Source organism: Eumetopias jubatus, unplaced genomic scaffold, assembly GCF_037043125.1.
Source record: "Eumetopias jubatus isolate StellerSeaLion01/CBP00866 unplaced genomic scaffold, mEumJub1_p1.0 scaffold_2, whole genome shotgun sequence".
Taxonomy (NCBI): domain Eukaryota; kingdom Metazoa; phylum Chordata; class Mammalia; order Carnivora; family Otariidae; genus Eumetopias; species Eumetopias jubatus.
In genome coordinates this window covers 135,887,666-135,903,812 of record NW_028274808.1, presented here as the reverse complement: position 1 = coordinate 135,903,812, position 16,147 = coordinate 135,887,666, and the positions used below count along the sequence as shown (strand labels likewise).

The window sequence follows — 16,147 nt, the reverse complement described above, 5'->3', positions numbered from 1 at the left end:
TGTCTGTCTCATACTGCTGTGTCCCTAAACCCCTACACCAGTGCCTCATCTATGCAGTGGGTAAGACCGCCCACTTTATCTATGGTAAAGACTATAAAATTACTTCTTTCCGAATGAATGAGAGAGTATTTTTACACCGTCATACATGCTCAGACATTCATGTGCATGTTTACTTAAATTACTTAGACTTATGAAATTGGTCTGTTAAGACTTCTTTGTTAACTCCATTTGCTTTTAAAAGCATTTTCAGCTATAGCAAATAAGAAACAGTAGCAAAAAGACTTACAATTTCAAACACAGCGATTTTGTACAATTACAGGGTTTTCTGGGCCGACTGGCAGACTCTGATGGGATTATGCTATACAGATACAAAAAAAAAAGATATACATTTTAATCAGTTAAAGATAACTATTAAAAATGAGAAAAGTCTCTGTAAATTCCTCCTAAAATAAACTTCCACAAATGTATCCATCTCTAATAAAAGTTTGCTATGTTGTTCCCTTCACATCAAGTTCAAAAGCAAGCTGTAACATGAAAAGAGAGGTAGAGAGCCAAGATAGGGATTTTTAAAAAAGGAAGTTGTCAATAGCCCTAAAGAACACTCCACAAAAAATACTCTTCCTTCTGAGAGAACTAAAGCTGAAATCTGCTCAAAACTTTTGGGATGCAATTACAAAAGGGAGTGAGGAGAAAGGAGTGTATGGGGCTGGAATTGGAGAGAGGTAGACTGGTTTCATGCAATTAACTAAGCACTGCTTCTCTCTCTCTCTTTTTAAAGATTTTATTTATTTGACAGAGAGAGACACAGCGAGAGAGGGAACGCAAGCAGGGGGAATGGGAGAGGGAGAAGCAGGCTTCCCGCCGAGCAGGGGGCCCAACGCGGGGCTCGATCCCAGGACCCTGGGACCATGACCTGAGCTGAAAGCAGACACTTAATGACTGAGCCACCCAGGTGCCCCTAAGCAGACTAACAACAACAAAAAAAGGCAAAGACCTAATGTAACAACTTAAAAACTAGTTAATATCATTTTTAAAAACATTCAGGATGAGAAAGAGAAGAAAGAGGCAGAATATGTGGCAAAATTGAGGAATCTAAGTAAAAGATATTTGGGGGTTCTCTGACTGTTCCTATAACTTTTCCTCAAAATAAAAAGTTCTACAGAGGCATGCTCATATGGCTTTGAGGAAAAAATAGCATATAAATGTATTCTGAAATATATATATTTAATGCTGCATTGAATCTGATCCAACAACTTAACTTACATGTTTTCAGAACACTCACCCATTGAATGGAAGCCTTGCCTGGGTCTGGATACCAGCTGTCCCAGTTAAGTTAGAGTTGCTTGCTATAGACACATATGAAGATTGCTGTAGCTACACATAAAGAAAGGTAATTTTAGACCACATTTACAAAAACGCACAATACGCTCAGATGTTATGATCAGTAAGAAACAAATTCATCTACTAAAATAGGAAAAATAGTATGGAGAATTTCATACAGACACAGTACTTCATGGAGCTCTTCTAAAGACCCAAACTATTACTAGAGGTGAAAACAATGTGAACATTTTAAAGTACTACATGGTACAAATACAAGAAATTTTTCACAGAGGAATAAGCCTATGAGGATTAGGAAATTCTAGATGCATGCTCCAAAAGTACAAGTATTAACTTGTATTGGCTAGAACAATGCAATGTGTCTAGTTGTAAATAAAATAGGTACTATGCTGATCATTCATCACAAGTTATAGAGAATGACAATTACATGGGCAATCATTTTCTATTTTACATTGATTTCTACACACAAAAAGAGACGCTGATGATAAAAATACTGAACACTCATTTTCTAATCAGTAGCCACATTAAACATACTCCACAGTCCATTTCATTTAGAGTACCCAGGTTTCTGTTTCTCTCTCTCAGAATCTGAGGAGATCAATTCAACAGTTTAGAACACGGTGCTAATCTGCTGGATTCTTACATGAAAAAGAAAACTTCTATCTGTTTCCTAGAAGCAGCACTCCTAACCCTCGCCAGCCAGTTGGATGATAGGCAGCTTTGACCCTATCATCTTCAGAGATGGGTCACTAAAGATGCATCACCTAGACATGCATCTCACAGTCTCCTTTCCAGGAGCAAGTCCGTGGCATCCTCCTCATATGTGAGGAAGAGCCGGATCGTAGTCACAGCGCTCTCTACATGCACTTGACTCTGCTGACTTTAGCTTCAACTTCTCCCCTCTTCTATTTACATAGTCTTGTCCTCTCACCAAACTGCTCTCAGTTCCCAAGTGTCTGACTTGTATACGTGACTTGTGCTGGTATTTCAAAATGCTAGAGATATATAAAAATAAATTCAGAAGTTTTCGTTAGCATCTTAAGATTTTTGGAAACAGCCATTTTAATACTGAGTAAGATGTTTTCCAGTAGTTTCAGAATGTGACAGAGCTGTACATCTCTGACCAAACTATCCTTTTTGCAGTGCAAGGACTCAGGCTCGTCCTCCTACCTGGGTAACATACTGCGCGGGAAGCACCGCATAGCCCACATTCCCTGCCCCTGGAGCCGGGGCCAGCACCGTGCCTGGCGGCAGGTTCGTGAGGTTGGGCTGGATCTGCGGCAGTGGGGTGGCAGGCATGATGAGCCGCTGCTGTGGCTGGCTGGTGGTAACTATCTGTGAAGTGGGATTGATGGGTTTGGGAACAACCTTAAAAAAAAAAAAGAACGCATATCCATGGTTACAGAAATACATTTTACAGCTTCTCCATTCAGGATGAATCTCTTGGATGTGAATCTTAACTTTCAATTTGAAAAGTGAACTGTCTGTCTGGGAGAGACTGAAGAAAGTTCTGTGCCACTCACCTGTTTGACAGTCTGCGCTGAGACGAGTGGAACTGACATCCGCACGGGAGTGGTATTAACCACCACTGGCTTTGCTTTTTAGAAAAGGGGAGGAAAGGACAATTTATTTACAGGAAATGGTGCTTGAAACATTGAAGATACTTAGTTCTCTCAAGATATCCTCATAAAAGAGCTTAAAGAATCCCACTGGTTTCCTATTTGGGGCAATCTTTAATCAGGAGAGTTCCCTTTTAAAATTCCTTACCCCATCTGCCAGGGAACTCAGAGCTAAGGTAGCAGCTATAGTCTGTCCGCTTGACAAGGGGACGTTTGTCATTTAAGGCAGTCTACTGAAAATACTTCAATCTGTATTCAGATAATTTAAACATTCCCTACTAAATCTAGTCAGTTGAAATGTCCTTTAAATAAAAAAACTGCCATTCAGGAGCTTGAGTAACAATGCTGTTCTAGACTCTTTCCAATTGCCATGTCTGTATCGAAACCAGAGAAAATGTCATTCCTGTATAATTCATTATTTACAGAGTACCTACCAAAAGGCAGCGCAGCACAAAGGTTAAGAACACGGTCTCTTACGTCATAACGCCCTGGAAGCTCAAACTCTAATTCTGCTGCCTTCTGACTCTCTTTGCCTATATCCCCATCTATAACTTGGGAATAGTACCTCCCTCACAGGGTATAAGGATTAAATATGTTAATCCATGAAAATTTATTAGAACAGTGTCCAACAAATAGTAAGTGCTCAATAAATGTTAGTTGCCATTAATGTCATTGTTGTTATTACAATCATTATTACTATATAAATGGCACTGTGGACTGTGTTCCAGGGAAACTAAACTATAAGACACTTGCTCATAGAGCTTACACTCAAGTAGAGCAGATTAGACATGTACCAAATAAAATAAACACGGTTAAAAAAGAGGAAGTGCCGTGGAGTCCAAGGGAGACAGAACGTTACGTCTGCTGGCAGAGGATGGGAATATGGAAGAATGCATGGAGGGCATAGTGTCTGAGATGGGTCCTGATCAATGGTCAGGTTGTGGAGAGGGCACACAGACCGGAAGCAGGACATTCCATGCAGAGGCAGGAGCATGAGAAGTGGAGGCTTGATGCTGGAAAGCAGCAAAGCATTTCACAAAATGTTGGTGAACAGACCAGTCTGGTTGGAACCTAGGGTTAAAGTAGGCAAGCCCAAGTCTTGAATGTCAGGGTTGAAATCTATATATTTAATCTTTATTTTTTAATTCAGTAGGCAATGAGAAGTTTCTGAGGATTTCGAAGTACAGAAATATGACTGGAATTGCACAAGAAAAACCCAATTTGGTAGCAGTGTGCAAACCAGAATGGAGTTGCATGAAACAAAGCAAGTTAGAAGAGTGTACACACTGAGGGTCTACCTGGGGTGACAGAGCTGGGGACGGACAGGAGAGAGCAGTTGCAAGAGATACGGTGGAGGTGAAAGGAACATGAACTATCACCCAAGTAGATGGCAGAAACCGCACGTATGAGGGAAGAAAACATAAGCCATCGTGAAGCTTTCAAGTGACCGGGAAAATGACAGCTACCAGAACTAACACCTCCAGGATGAGCTGATTTGAAGGGAAGATGAACCCCAACATAGAGAAAAGCTATGAAGAAATTCAGGAGAGGCTGGCACCAGACCTGCATGTTTGGACCAAAAGAAGTAAAGTGTTTAATGCTGCCTACTGCTATTTCCACAGTCCAAAAAAGGGACTTAAAAAGACAGGAAGGATGGCCCTTCCGGTTCTATTTATGCAAAAAGAACTAGAGCCAGGTCTGAAAGAGAGGGGCTGAGATAATGGGATCTAAACTGCTCTGAACAATAAAAAGAACAGACTTCCTTAGATAAAAAAGCTTGGGAGGGTTGATGGCTAAAGACAGAAAGCTGAGAGTCCTGGAAGAACACCAGACAGTACTCTGACCTAAAAGGGAGTGAGCCCCTGCAGCAAGGGGACAGGGGGAAAAGGGAGAGGGGGAGCCCTCCAGAAAGTATTTTAGTGGTGATGACTGCATCTCTCTCGATACAATAAAAACCACTCAACTGTATGCTTAAGGGTAAATTTTATAGTAGACACGAATTATAGCTCAATAAAGTTGTTACACAAAAAGCACAGGACCAGAATTATAGGAGTGGTGACATCTGATACTGGATTTAAAATTATTTCCTGCTCTGATTCTCTTCGGCTGCTTTCGTTAAGTTATAATAACCACCGAACACTGGTCTCAGTGATACTAAAAAGAATTAAAAGGTGAATGAAAAGGCATTAAAAGCCTGAATTCCTGCTCAGAACTTGGAGAACAGACCCCCTACACCACCTGCTGCTTGGAGAGGGGATGCTGGTCATCTTTCCGTGAGCACACTGAGCAGCCACAATGAAGTGGCTCCAACAACCAGAGAAGGTAAGAACTTCCTGGTGGTCTCTGCAACAACGGGAAGGAGTGTGTGGCCTGCCCTTAGTCACATCAAATGACAAATGCAGATGATTTTTATTTGGATAATAAAGAAAGGGTAACTGTCTCCATGCATGTGGGCATATGTAGGCACGCGCACTCACACACAGGCACACAGCTAGAAAATTTGGGGGAATTCTAGGTTTACATTAGCTTGGCATCTGCAGGCTGAGTTTTCACTAAAACCCAGTTAATAAAGAAAATATAAAATGAAGCGGTCCAAAAAGAGAACGCTACAAGTTACCTATGGAAAGGGGGACATATTGGTGTTACATAACTACATCAATGGTCTGTATTTCTCTCCCTCTTCAACTTTTGAGCACAGTCCCTCATTACTATTACTGCCATTTTCACAGAAGCTGGAATAATCTTTTCTTTAGTCTTGAACAGAAATTCTGAACAATCCTCTTAGAACAAACTCCTTCCAAATTTTAGAAACCATATACCCAAGTGTTTAAGGCTTTTTAATTTCTTAAATTGACTTCCTTACCAAGATGGTAGGAGATTACATTCTAAAGAGATTAATCATGAACTCTTCTGGATCTTTCTACTGTGCTGCCTGCTATCCAGCCAGCAGTGACCATGGTGGAGCCTTTGAATACTGGTTTTGTATGGCTTTGGTGGGAAATGTATAACATGAGCCCAACTCCCTTTGGCATAAGGAAATCCCTTATTGGAAAGTAAGCCCTTAGAAGGACATATTAATACATTCGATGAACTAGAGCAACTATTTTTGTGTATTGCTAATAAAAATTATAAATTCATTATTCCTGTGATATAATATATATTATGTATACCTAGGTCTCTTATGGGATAGGAGAGCAACCAGAGAAAACCACGGGTGGGCATAAGGGCCATCACACAGGTGGTTTTGTATATGCATGGGTGGGAAGAGGGTAGATACAGGGAGAACTGAAGGAGCTGGAGACATCGAGGTGAGGACAGAAAGGGAAAACGGGAGGTGGAAAGCAAAGAAGAAAGAAGCGGGGAAAAAGCAGGTGTGTGTGTGTGAGGGATTTCCAGGAAGCAACAGGCGTACAGCGGTAGAGAGAGGCAGAAAGATATAAACTTGGAAAAGAAGGTACCAATAAATGCACTAGAATTACGCACTGTCCCACCTATTCCTCCACTCTTCCTGGGTCTTCAGCGTCTTTTCTACTTATTCCAAAGGCTTATCATTGACAAGGAAATTAGTATTAACATTACACTGGAAGTGGATCTCAGCATATGGTACACACACACACACACACACACATAAAATACAGCCCACTGTACTTAATGGGTGCTTTACACCATTATGGCCGTCTGAGTAAACCGCACTTGCAGCACCTCTTTTAGTGGCCTGCTAAGTTTAAGTACTGAGAGAATATAAAACTTGGCTCCCTTAGCACTACACAAGTTTCCTTTTCCTTTTATTAAGAACACCGTAATAAAAGATTTTCCTCTAACATCAGTTTAAAGAGGGATTAGAAAATATAATTACCTGACAGGTCTAATTTTAATAAACTACATACTAAAGTACTGTTTCCCTCACGTACCCCCTAGTTTCTCCCACCAGTGATTTAAAAAATAAATAGGTAGGTTTTCTTTTCCCCAGTTTCCCTCAGGTGAACTAGCTATCAGCAATAGATAGCTCCAACCCACTGATCCCTTAATAAAAATGAAAGCGCAAACAAGCGGTCTTTAATTCTTCTATTTACATCCAGTAAATAATAAATCATTTACTTGCCATCAATTGCTTTTTGACATCGATGGGACATGCAGCAGTCTTCTAAGACAAAAAAATTTGGCCCTAAACTGTAAACTGTCCTGATCCTTTCACATCATTCAATTTCTAACAAGTGGACAAACATGGAAAGTGGTTGTTGTGTGTCTGTGTACATGTATCAGGTGACAGGAAGGGTTAAACACAAACAGAAAATGGAAGGATTACAAACAAGAATACCCTCCAGGAAAAGTACAACTAAGGAAAATAACAGAATATTTTAATTGCTTTTTATTAGCAATTACAGATTCAAAATAAGTAAAGGATGAAAGTAGTATCAAGTTCTTATACCTTGCCTACTAGTCATTTCAACTGATCCAAACCCTATCAAGCAGCTTCACAGTTTAGAAAATAAGATAAATAATTTGGTTTCATCTAAATTTGTCCCACTAGCATAAATGACAGGCTTATAAACCAGCAATACAATGGCTAACCCCAAACTGATGAATGATTCTGACGGTCTGGTAGTATAGTACACTGTGCACCAACTTCTAGCAGAGTGAGAGACTGTATTTACATACAACTATGATTCTATTTTGCGGTCTTCTGCAACAGTTGCTGATTCATACTCTCAGCTGAAATGCCACACTTAATCAGGATTTCAGCAAGAAAAGGACCAGTGTTCTTTAATAATGTTCAAAGAATTCATTACTGTTTTTAAAAAATGGTTACTAACCTTGCTGGAGAGGTTGAGTGTTTGTACTGGGATTCTGACTAACTGGCTGGCTTGAGCTACTGGCTGTTGTGGCAGTAACAAGTCGGACATAATGAAACTTGCTTCCAGGCACTTGAATCTGCTGGACATTGGGAGCAGTTGCCAGAGGAATAATTGTCTTAAACTGTGATGTGCTCACGCCTCCAACAGTGATGGTCTGCACAGCTGATTTCACTGCCTAGTAAACAATACAACATGGCTATCGTTAATCTGGGATTTAACTTTCCTACCCTTTTAACTTATGACAATTGCTCAAATAAAAAGTATGTTCCTGTATTTCATCAAAAGCTGTTGCAAGGAACAACCTGTTCAAAGAGAAATGAAAAGAATAGTAATGAATATAGGAGTGAAACCAAAATTAATGAGTTCTACCTTCCATCTCTAGTAGTTACTTCCTTGAGAATCCAGGTCAGATGACTTGCTATGAAGAAATTATTACTTAAGTTACAAGAACTTATTCAGTTTTGTTAATATTTATGAAAAAAAGAATTATTTTAAAACTCCCAGAATTAAGCCTCATATTCAACACAGAGAAGAGGATGCAGATACTTGGCTTTATTGCTACCCACCAAATTAACTAGGACAAATTTCATTTTTACATGTTCTAAAAAAGAAAGAAACCCAAAAGAAAAGCCCATCTCATACCCTCATTAAGTCTAGTTGATTCAGTTGTATCCGCAGACAAAAATGTACCCATTAACATACAGGTTTAATTAAGGGGCCAAATTCGGTCCAAAATTACCCCAATTTTGGCTGTCTAGGGAAACTAATTTTGGGAGATTCAAACTTGAGTCAATATAATCATTTTAATAATTTTTAATACTCTCCTTTATTCTGATAAACAGCTTCCCAAAAAGCTAAATGAAACATCAGAGGCAGAACTGAAGTCTTTCAAGATGTTTTCAGTTGATGTTTAACCAATACACAACAGATTCTTCTCCAAAGCAAAGGTCCAGACCAGATTCTCAACCGGTTCTACAGTATTATTTTATAAAAGAATTACATCCCCACCTATTCTTCAAAGAGCCCTCATGCTAAAAGACAACTGACATGATGGAAGAAATCTATATTATGTGCATAATTATTTATGAAAGAATAATTCTTAAGAATTTGAACATTGTCATAAAAGCTCAGAAAAAAAGAGAGAGAAAAGAATGTCATTTAGTGTGGAAACGCTACAGGCAATAGTCAAAGGAGATTACTTCAGCATAAAATGATTCACATACTGTCACCGGGGAGAGGCACCACAAAGCAGATTTAAAACAAAGAGAAAACAGCCACAACAGTCATGGGTTAAATGACAATATAAAGCTTAAGAAAAGGGATAAAATGTTTACATATGGAAGCTATTGAAAAATCAAGCAAGCCTGAGACAAATATATACAGTGATGCAAGAGACACAGCCCTTTTTATCTCAGCTCAAAATGGAAAAAAATACTATCCTAAACAAGGTGCCTCAAGCACAGTAAATTTATCAGGTATTTAAAATGTATGAGGGACAGTGCTTTTAAAACTCTAAATAAGATGATCTGATTTAAATCTAGCAGCCACATTATGAGCTAGGTATAGCATGGGACGAGTACAGGGGCTGGCTTAGTTAAGTTTGCAGAGCATACTTAACTTTTTTTCCATCTCTTTACTTTCAAATTTCTGCATCCTAAGCTTCAAGCTATAACTCTTACGAGATGTATATAATTGGGTCTTTAAAACAAAAATAAGATCTCACTGTATTTTTAAATCAGTATGTGTCTGTTTACAACTAACACAGTTATCTAAAGATCTGGATTTAAACCCACCGTTGTACTGTTTCCTATTTGAATCCCCTGTCCTCTATTCCTTTTTTCTCTCCTTTCTTACCTTGTTTTGGGTTAAATATTTTATTATTTCATTCCCCTTTCCGGTATTAGCTTTTTATTTATACATTATGTTACTAATCTTTTACTGGTCACCCTAGAGATGACGATGTACAATGTAAAAATTACATTAGTACTTTACGTATCACCCAGGAAATGAAAGAACCCTAGAACACTCACACCATTTACTCTTGCCCCAACTTTATGCTATTGTTAAGTATTCTAATTCTACATATAATTTTACCTCCACAAAACATTCATTTACATACATTCACAAATTTACCCTTTCTGTCCTTCCTGTATCTTCCTGCTTCAAAGCACTGATGATTTAGGATCATTTTCCTTCTGCCTAAAGAACTCACTTGAGGATTTCCTTAAGTGTGGGTCTGCTGATGAGGAATTCTCTCCATTTTGTGTCTCAAAAAATGTCCAGTCCTTTATCTGTATCTACTTTGTTGAAAAACTCATCTATTAAATTCTTAATCTCCGTTTTAAGTTTCCAGTTTGAAAATATTCATCTGATTTTTTTTTCAATTGAAGCATACCTGATACACAATGTTACACTAGTTTCCAGTTCATTGAATTCCTTCTTATAAGTTTCTAACTCTCTGCTGAAATTCTTCATCTTGTTAAATAAATTTCTGAATATATTAATCTTAGTTATTTTAGAAGTCTGATAACTCCATTACCTATATTTCTTGGTTTTGAATAATTTGGTCTGGTTGCCTCATGTGCCTGATGATTTCTGACTAAATGCCAGACACTGTTTATGAAAAATTAAGCATAATTTGAGGCTCTGAATGATGTTATATTCCTCCAGAGAAAATTCACTTCGGCTTATGGTAGGCAGTTAAAAGTAGGGGCAGATTATCCTAAACCAATCACAAACTGAGCTGATTTGAAGGGGAGCTTCAATCTTCCAGAGGCCTTATCTATTTCTGGTTCACTCTTCTCCTGTATAGTGGCCCCAACTAGGAATTGGGTGTTTATAGGTTTCCTTTGACCCTGAATCCAAATTTTTGTTCATGAGATTTATAAGACTGACAGATCCAGTCAGCTCCTTAACTTTTCTGTAGCCACTTTCTGCTCATCATCTCAGTCTTTCAGCTACAACTTACAAATCAGCAAATGCCCTAAAAAGAAGTGTCACAATGAACATGAGGATGACTTCTCTAGGCTTCCCTTTACTTCATGAATGTGGCCTCTGGTGTCCTAGCTCCCTTAGTAAGTCTCCAATGACTTCAAACAGATAGATTTTTAAAATATATTTTTTTCTGTTTTTTAGTTGTTTTTGGTAAGACAGTTGGTCTGCAACAAGCTAGTTCTGCACAGTCAAAAACAGGAAATACCAACTGCCAGGGTTTTAATCTAGGCTACAACATTCCTCATTGTGTGACCTTGTGCAAGTGACTAAACTTCTCTGTGCCTAAGTTTTCTCAACTGAAAATGTGAAAATAATACCTTTCTTAAAAGGATTGTTATTAAGGATTAAATGAGTTAAATTATATGAAGTACAAATAATAACTTATCACATATTATAATGCTCAATAAATGTGAGCTGCTGTTTGTATCATCATTATGCCCATTATAGATGATGGGAGAAACTGAAGCTCAGAGAGATTAAGAAATTTGCCCAAGGTCACAAAGCTAAAAAGTAGCAGAGCCAGGATTTGAACCAGACCCAACTCCAAATCCCATCCTTTTAAGTAGGACATCATAATGCCTCCAGCTGTAGATGCTTAATGAATAGTTATTAAATTACTAAATAAAAGTAAATAGTATCCAGTCCTCAAGAACTCCAGTAAGAACTAAAGTTGCACATTTGCCTCTAAGAAACATTGAAAGTACTTTTTTAAATCACAAGGAGTTACAAAACTAAGAGTTCCCATGTACACTTTCCCCAATAGAATAACATCTTACATAACCATAGAATATTATTAAAACCAGGAAATTGATACAATACTATTAACTCAACTACAAAACAGAACTTATTCAGATTTCCCCAGTTTTTATATGCACTTATGGGGGATGTATACTAAAGACTGTATAGATTCATGTAATCAAATTACCATCAAGATACAAAATTGTTCCATCACCACGAAGAAACTCTCTTGCACTGCCCTTTATATGCATACCCTCCCCCAACACCAACTCTTGACAACCACTTACTAAACTGCATTTTCCAAACACCTGAAATACTAGGTAACATATAACAGTTACTATTTTTGCAAAAGACAGAGGCATTAGAATACACTTAATTTCCTTGAGAATTTACAAGTTGGTCCCTTCCTAGAAGTACAACAGTCTGAGGAACTCCCTATGAATGCCTCTCTGAATATACCACATTACCAGAAAAACAGTTAATATGAATTCAATAAAAAACTTCAGGTATCTCTTGGGGCACCTGAGTGGCTCAGTCAGTTAAGCATACGACTCTTGATTTTGGCTCAGGTCATGATCTCAGGGTTGGATGATCATGTGGGGCTCCATGTTGGGCGTGGAGCCTGCTTAGGATTCTCTCTCTCCCTCTCCCTCTGCCCCGCCCCCCAAACCTCCCCCCACTGCACGTGCTCTCTCTCAAAAAAAAAATTTTTTTTAATTAAAAAAAATCTTCAGGTATCTCTATTTCCTGATTAACATCCTTGACAGCTGGTTTAAAAAGCAACTATATTAATTTAAACTCAAAATAGCAACATTTAACATGCATTAAGGGCTTCCCTCAAATACCTGGACTTGAAAGATTCTATTTATACTATTTCCTAAGCTATTTTTTCTTTCTTTCTTTCTTTCTTTTTTTTTTTGGTAAAGATTTTATTTACTTATTTGAGAGAGAGAGAGAGAGAGAGAGAGAAAGAACACGAGAGAGGGGAGGGTCAGTGGAAGAAGCAGACTCCCCACTGGGTGGGGAGCCTGATGTGTGGCATGTCCTGGGACTTCAGGATCATGACCTGAGCTGAAGGCAGACACTTACAACTGACTTGAGTCACCCAGGCACCCCTTTCTAAGCTATTTCTATTTACAGATTAATATCATAATTATGTGTTTAAAATAAATTTCTTTGAACATTATTTTCCAATTAGCAAATGGCAAAAGTTCTTGCTTAACTGAAGTTTACCTAAAAGGAAAGAAATGAAACACTCTTCTAGTTCTGCAAATGAGGATTCTTATTCTATTTGGTGAAGTGGGAGGGAGGGAGGGAGGGACAGAGGGGGAGAGAGAGGGACAGAAAGAGAGAGAAAAGGCTCAACCAATATCCAAAAACAGTAAGTTTGTAGGGTTCCATATTTGGTTCTTTGTAAATACTGCTTAGAAATCATTGTTTGGATAATACGGGATTTGGTTCCAGTTAAGTCTCAATCATGTGTGTATTCTGGCAAGCAACCTAATGCTTCTTTATATCTTTGTTTGTCTATTGTACAAGGGAGAACATTACCACTACATGAAATCTCACTTTGAGACACCTTCATAAATTGTGCTGTTTCAAACAGATATTAAGATGGCCTTTGTTTAATCTCCTGCAAAATCAGAACAATATTTTCCTTAATGCTAACTGGGCAGTGTTTACGAAAGTGTGTTACTAAAGTGTGTTTGTTTCATTAAACATTAACTCTTCAGGATTAGATATTACATGAAACAGCCTACTCTGTCAAATTGATTTATGAAACCCTAAGGTAAACAAAGTTAAACAAAAGCCTTCTCAGAGCCCTTACTATATGCTAATGACCACTACACATTTCCTAGATGGATATGGTATATGGTGTTTCTCAAACTTATTTAGCAGTAGCATTTGCGGGGGGTGGGGTGGGGAATTTTTCTTTTTTTAAAAAAATATATTGGTGCCAAGAGAAAGGCAAATGGTACCATGTAAAGACACCCCATAGGAAATAGCTTTTCACAAGAAGTTGTAATAAAGAATGGCAGAGCAGACATAATGAATCCTAACCAACCTGCACCATAAATATTTGTGAAATCTCTTAAAATAGCAATTCATATGTATTTCTACATAGAACATGACTTAAGACTCATTTTGAATCTAGGTAAATGGCAACTAATTTGGGCATAATTTTAAAAGAGAAAAGAGCTTATGTTTTTCTTTTTTATTGAAATATAATTGACATATAACATTATATTAGTTTTTGAGTCTACAGAATGATTTCATATATATATGAAAAAAATATTTATCTTATATGTATATTTTAAAGATTTTATTTATTTATTTGACAGAGAGGCAGCATAAGCAGGGAGAGCAGCAGGCTGAGGGAGAGGGAGAAGCAGGCTCCCCTCTGAGCAGGGAGCCTGACACAGGGCTCAATCCCACGACCATGGGATTATGACCTGAGCCGAAGACAGACGTTTAACCGACTGAGCCACCCAGGTGCCCCCATATATGTATTTATGGCAAACTGATTACCACAATAAGTTAGCATCCATCACTGGACATAATGAAGTATTTCTTGTGAAGAGAACTTTTGAGATCTATTCTCTTAGCAACTTTCAAATATACACTATGTTAACTAAAGTCATCATGCAGTACATTACATTCCCAGAACTTATTTACCTTATAACTAACCGGAACTTTGTACATTTTGATCACCTTCACCCATTTCACCCACAACCAACCCCACCCCACAGCAAACACCAATCTGTTCTCTGTATCTATGAGTTCATTTTTCTTTTTCTTTCTTAAGATTCCACATATAAGTGAGATCACACAGTATTTGTCTTTCTGTGACTTACTTCATTTAGCATAATGCTCTCAAGGTTCTTCCATGTTGTGGCAAATGGCAGGATTTTTTTTTAATGGCTGAATACTATTCCATTATACATATATGACATATATATACATATGTGTATGTGTGTGTGTGTGTGTGTGTGTATTTCACACCTTCTTTATGCATTCATCTGTCAATGGACACTTGGGTGGTTTTCATGTCTTGGCTATTGTAAAAATGCTGCAAAAAACATTAGAATGCAGACATATTTTCAAGATGGTGATCTCATTTCCTTCAGATAAATACGCAGATATGGAATTGCTATATTATATGGTAGAGTTCTATTTTTAATTTTGGGGGGAACCTCCAAAACCTTACCACGTGTGAGGTGACATCTCATTGTGGTTTTAATTTGCATTTCCCAGGTGATTATTCATGCTGAGCACCTTTTCATGTGCCTGTTGGCCATTTGTTATGTCTTCTTTGGAAAAATGTCTATTCAGTTCCTCTGCCCATTTATTTTTTAATTGGATTGTTTGGTTTCTCTCAAATGAGTTGTATGAGTTCTTTATATGTTTTCCATATTACTCTTTATCAGATATATGATTTGCAAATATTTTCTCCCATTCCATAGGTCACTTTTCCATTTTGTTGATGGTTTTCTTTATTGTGCTTTTTAGTTTGATGTAGTCCCACTTATTTGTTTTTGTTGCCTTTGCTTTTGCTGTCAAATCCAAAAAATCACTGCCAAGACTGATGTCAAAGACCCCTTTCATTTTCTTCTAGAAGTTATATGGTTTCAGGTCTTATAGTCAAGGCTTTAATCTATTTTGAGTTTATTCTTGTGTATGATATAAGATAATAGTACAGTTTCATTCTTTTGTATGTGGCTATCCAGTTTTCCTAACACCATTTGCTAAAGAAAGTATCATTCCCCCATTCTATATTTTTGGCTCCTTTGTCATAAATGAATTGACTATACTATATTAATTGGGTTTATTTCTAAGCTCTCTATTCTGTGCTACTGATCTGTGTATCTGTGTTGATGCCAATACCATACTGTTTTGGTTACTATGGGTTTGTAATATAGTTTGAAATCAGGAATTTGTAGGGTTTCATATTAATATGGTTTTTAAAAAAGATTTATTTATTTTAGAAAGAGAGAGAGAAAGAGCTCACACACATGTGAGTTGGGGGAGGGCAGGAGGAGAGAATTTTCAAGCAAACTCCCTGCTGAGCACGGAGCCCAATGTGGGGCTCAATCCCATGACCCATAAGATGGTGACCTGAGATGAAACCAAGAGTCAGACATTCAGTGATTGAGCCACCCAGGCACCCCCATATTAATATGGTCTTTAAAAATCTGTGAATGTTTATAGAGCTTATCATCATGGAAAAACTATGTTTATATTATCCTAATTACCAAACTTCAGGTTATTACTTATTAAAATAAATAAACCTAACAAGAAGCAAATTGGCAACCTTTAAAATGCTTCCAGACTAAGAGACAAATGAGAAACTAGGAAGAGATAAATATTATATATATTATATGACTAATGACAAAGTCAAACCTTGAGATGAATACCAGAACTTTCAGCACTGTTTTATTAACTGATGGAATATTATGAAATAGCTGTAAGGCATTCTTCTGTTATTTTTTCAGGGATATTAACCCAACTTATGTTTTCTTTATAGTTATGAAGTACAGTGACAAGGATGAGTAATTGAAATATATTAGTATCCATGGGAGCATTCAAAGAAAGAGTCAAATG

At 37.6% G+C, this 16,147-nt stretch overlaps 2 protein-coding genes across 2 annotated transcripts in view; one reads left to right on the top strand and one right to left on the bottom strand.

The window, feature by feature from the left end:
- The window catches only part of THAP9 (THAP domain containing 9), a 37,925-nt gene extending 32,469 nt beyond the window's left edge, over window positions 1–5,456 (top strand). The window contains exons 6-7 of the transcript XR_015767791.1: window positions 2,482–2,592; window positions 4,108–5,456. The gene's annotated coding sequence lies outside the window, so the exon portion shown is untranslated. The remainder of the gene's footprint in view (window positions 1–2,481; window positions 2,593–4,107) is intronic.
- Window positions 1–16,147, bottom strand: part of LIN54 (lin-54 DREAM MuvB core complex component) — a 61,356-nt gene that overhangs the window by 9,693 nt on the left and 35,516 nt on the right. Inside the window, 5 exon segments of the mRNA XM_088021137.1 lie at window positions 287–358; window positions 1,283–1,374; window positions 2,509–2,706; window positions 2,862–2,935; window positions 7,772–7,988. Of these exon segments, the coding sequence (XP_087877263.1) occupies window positions 287–358; window positions 1,283–1,374; window positions 2,509–2,706; window positions 2,862–2,935; window positions 7,772–7,988 (653 nt within the window).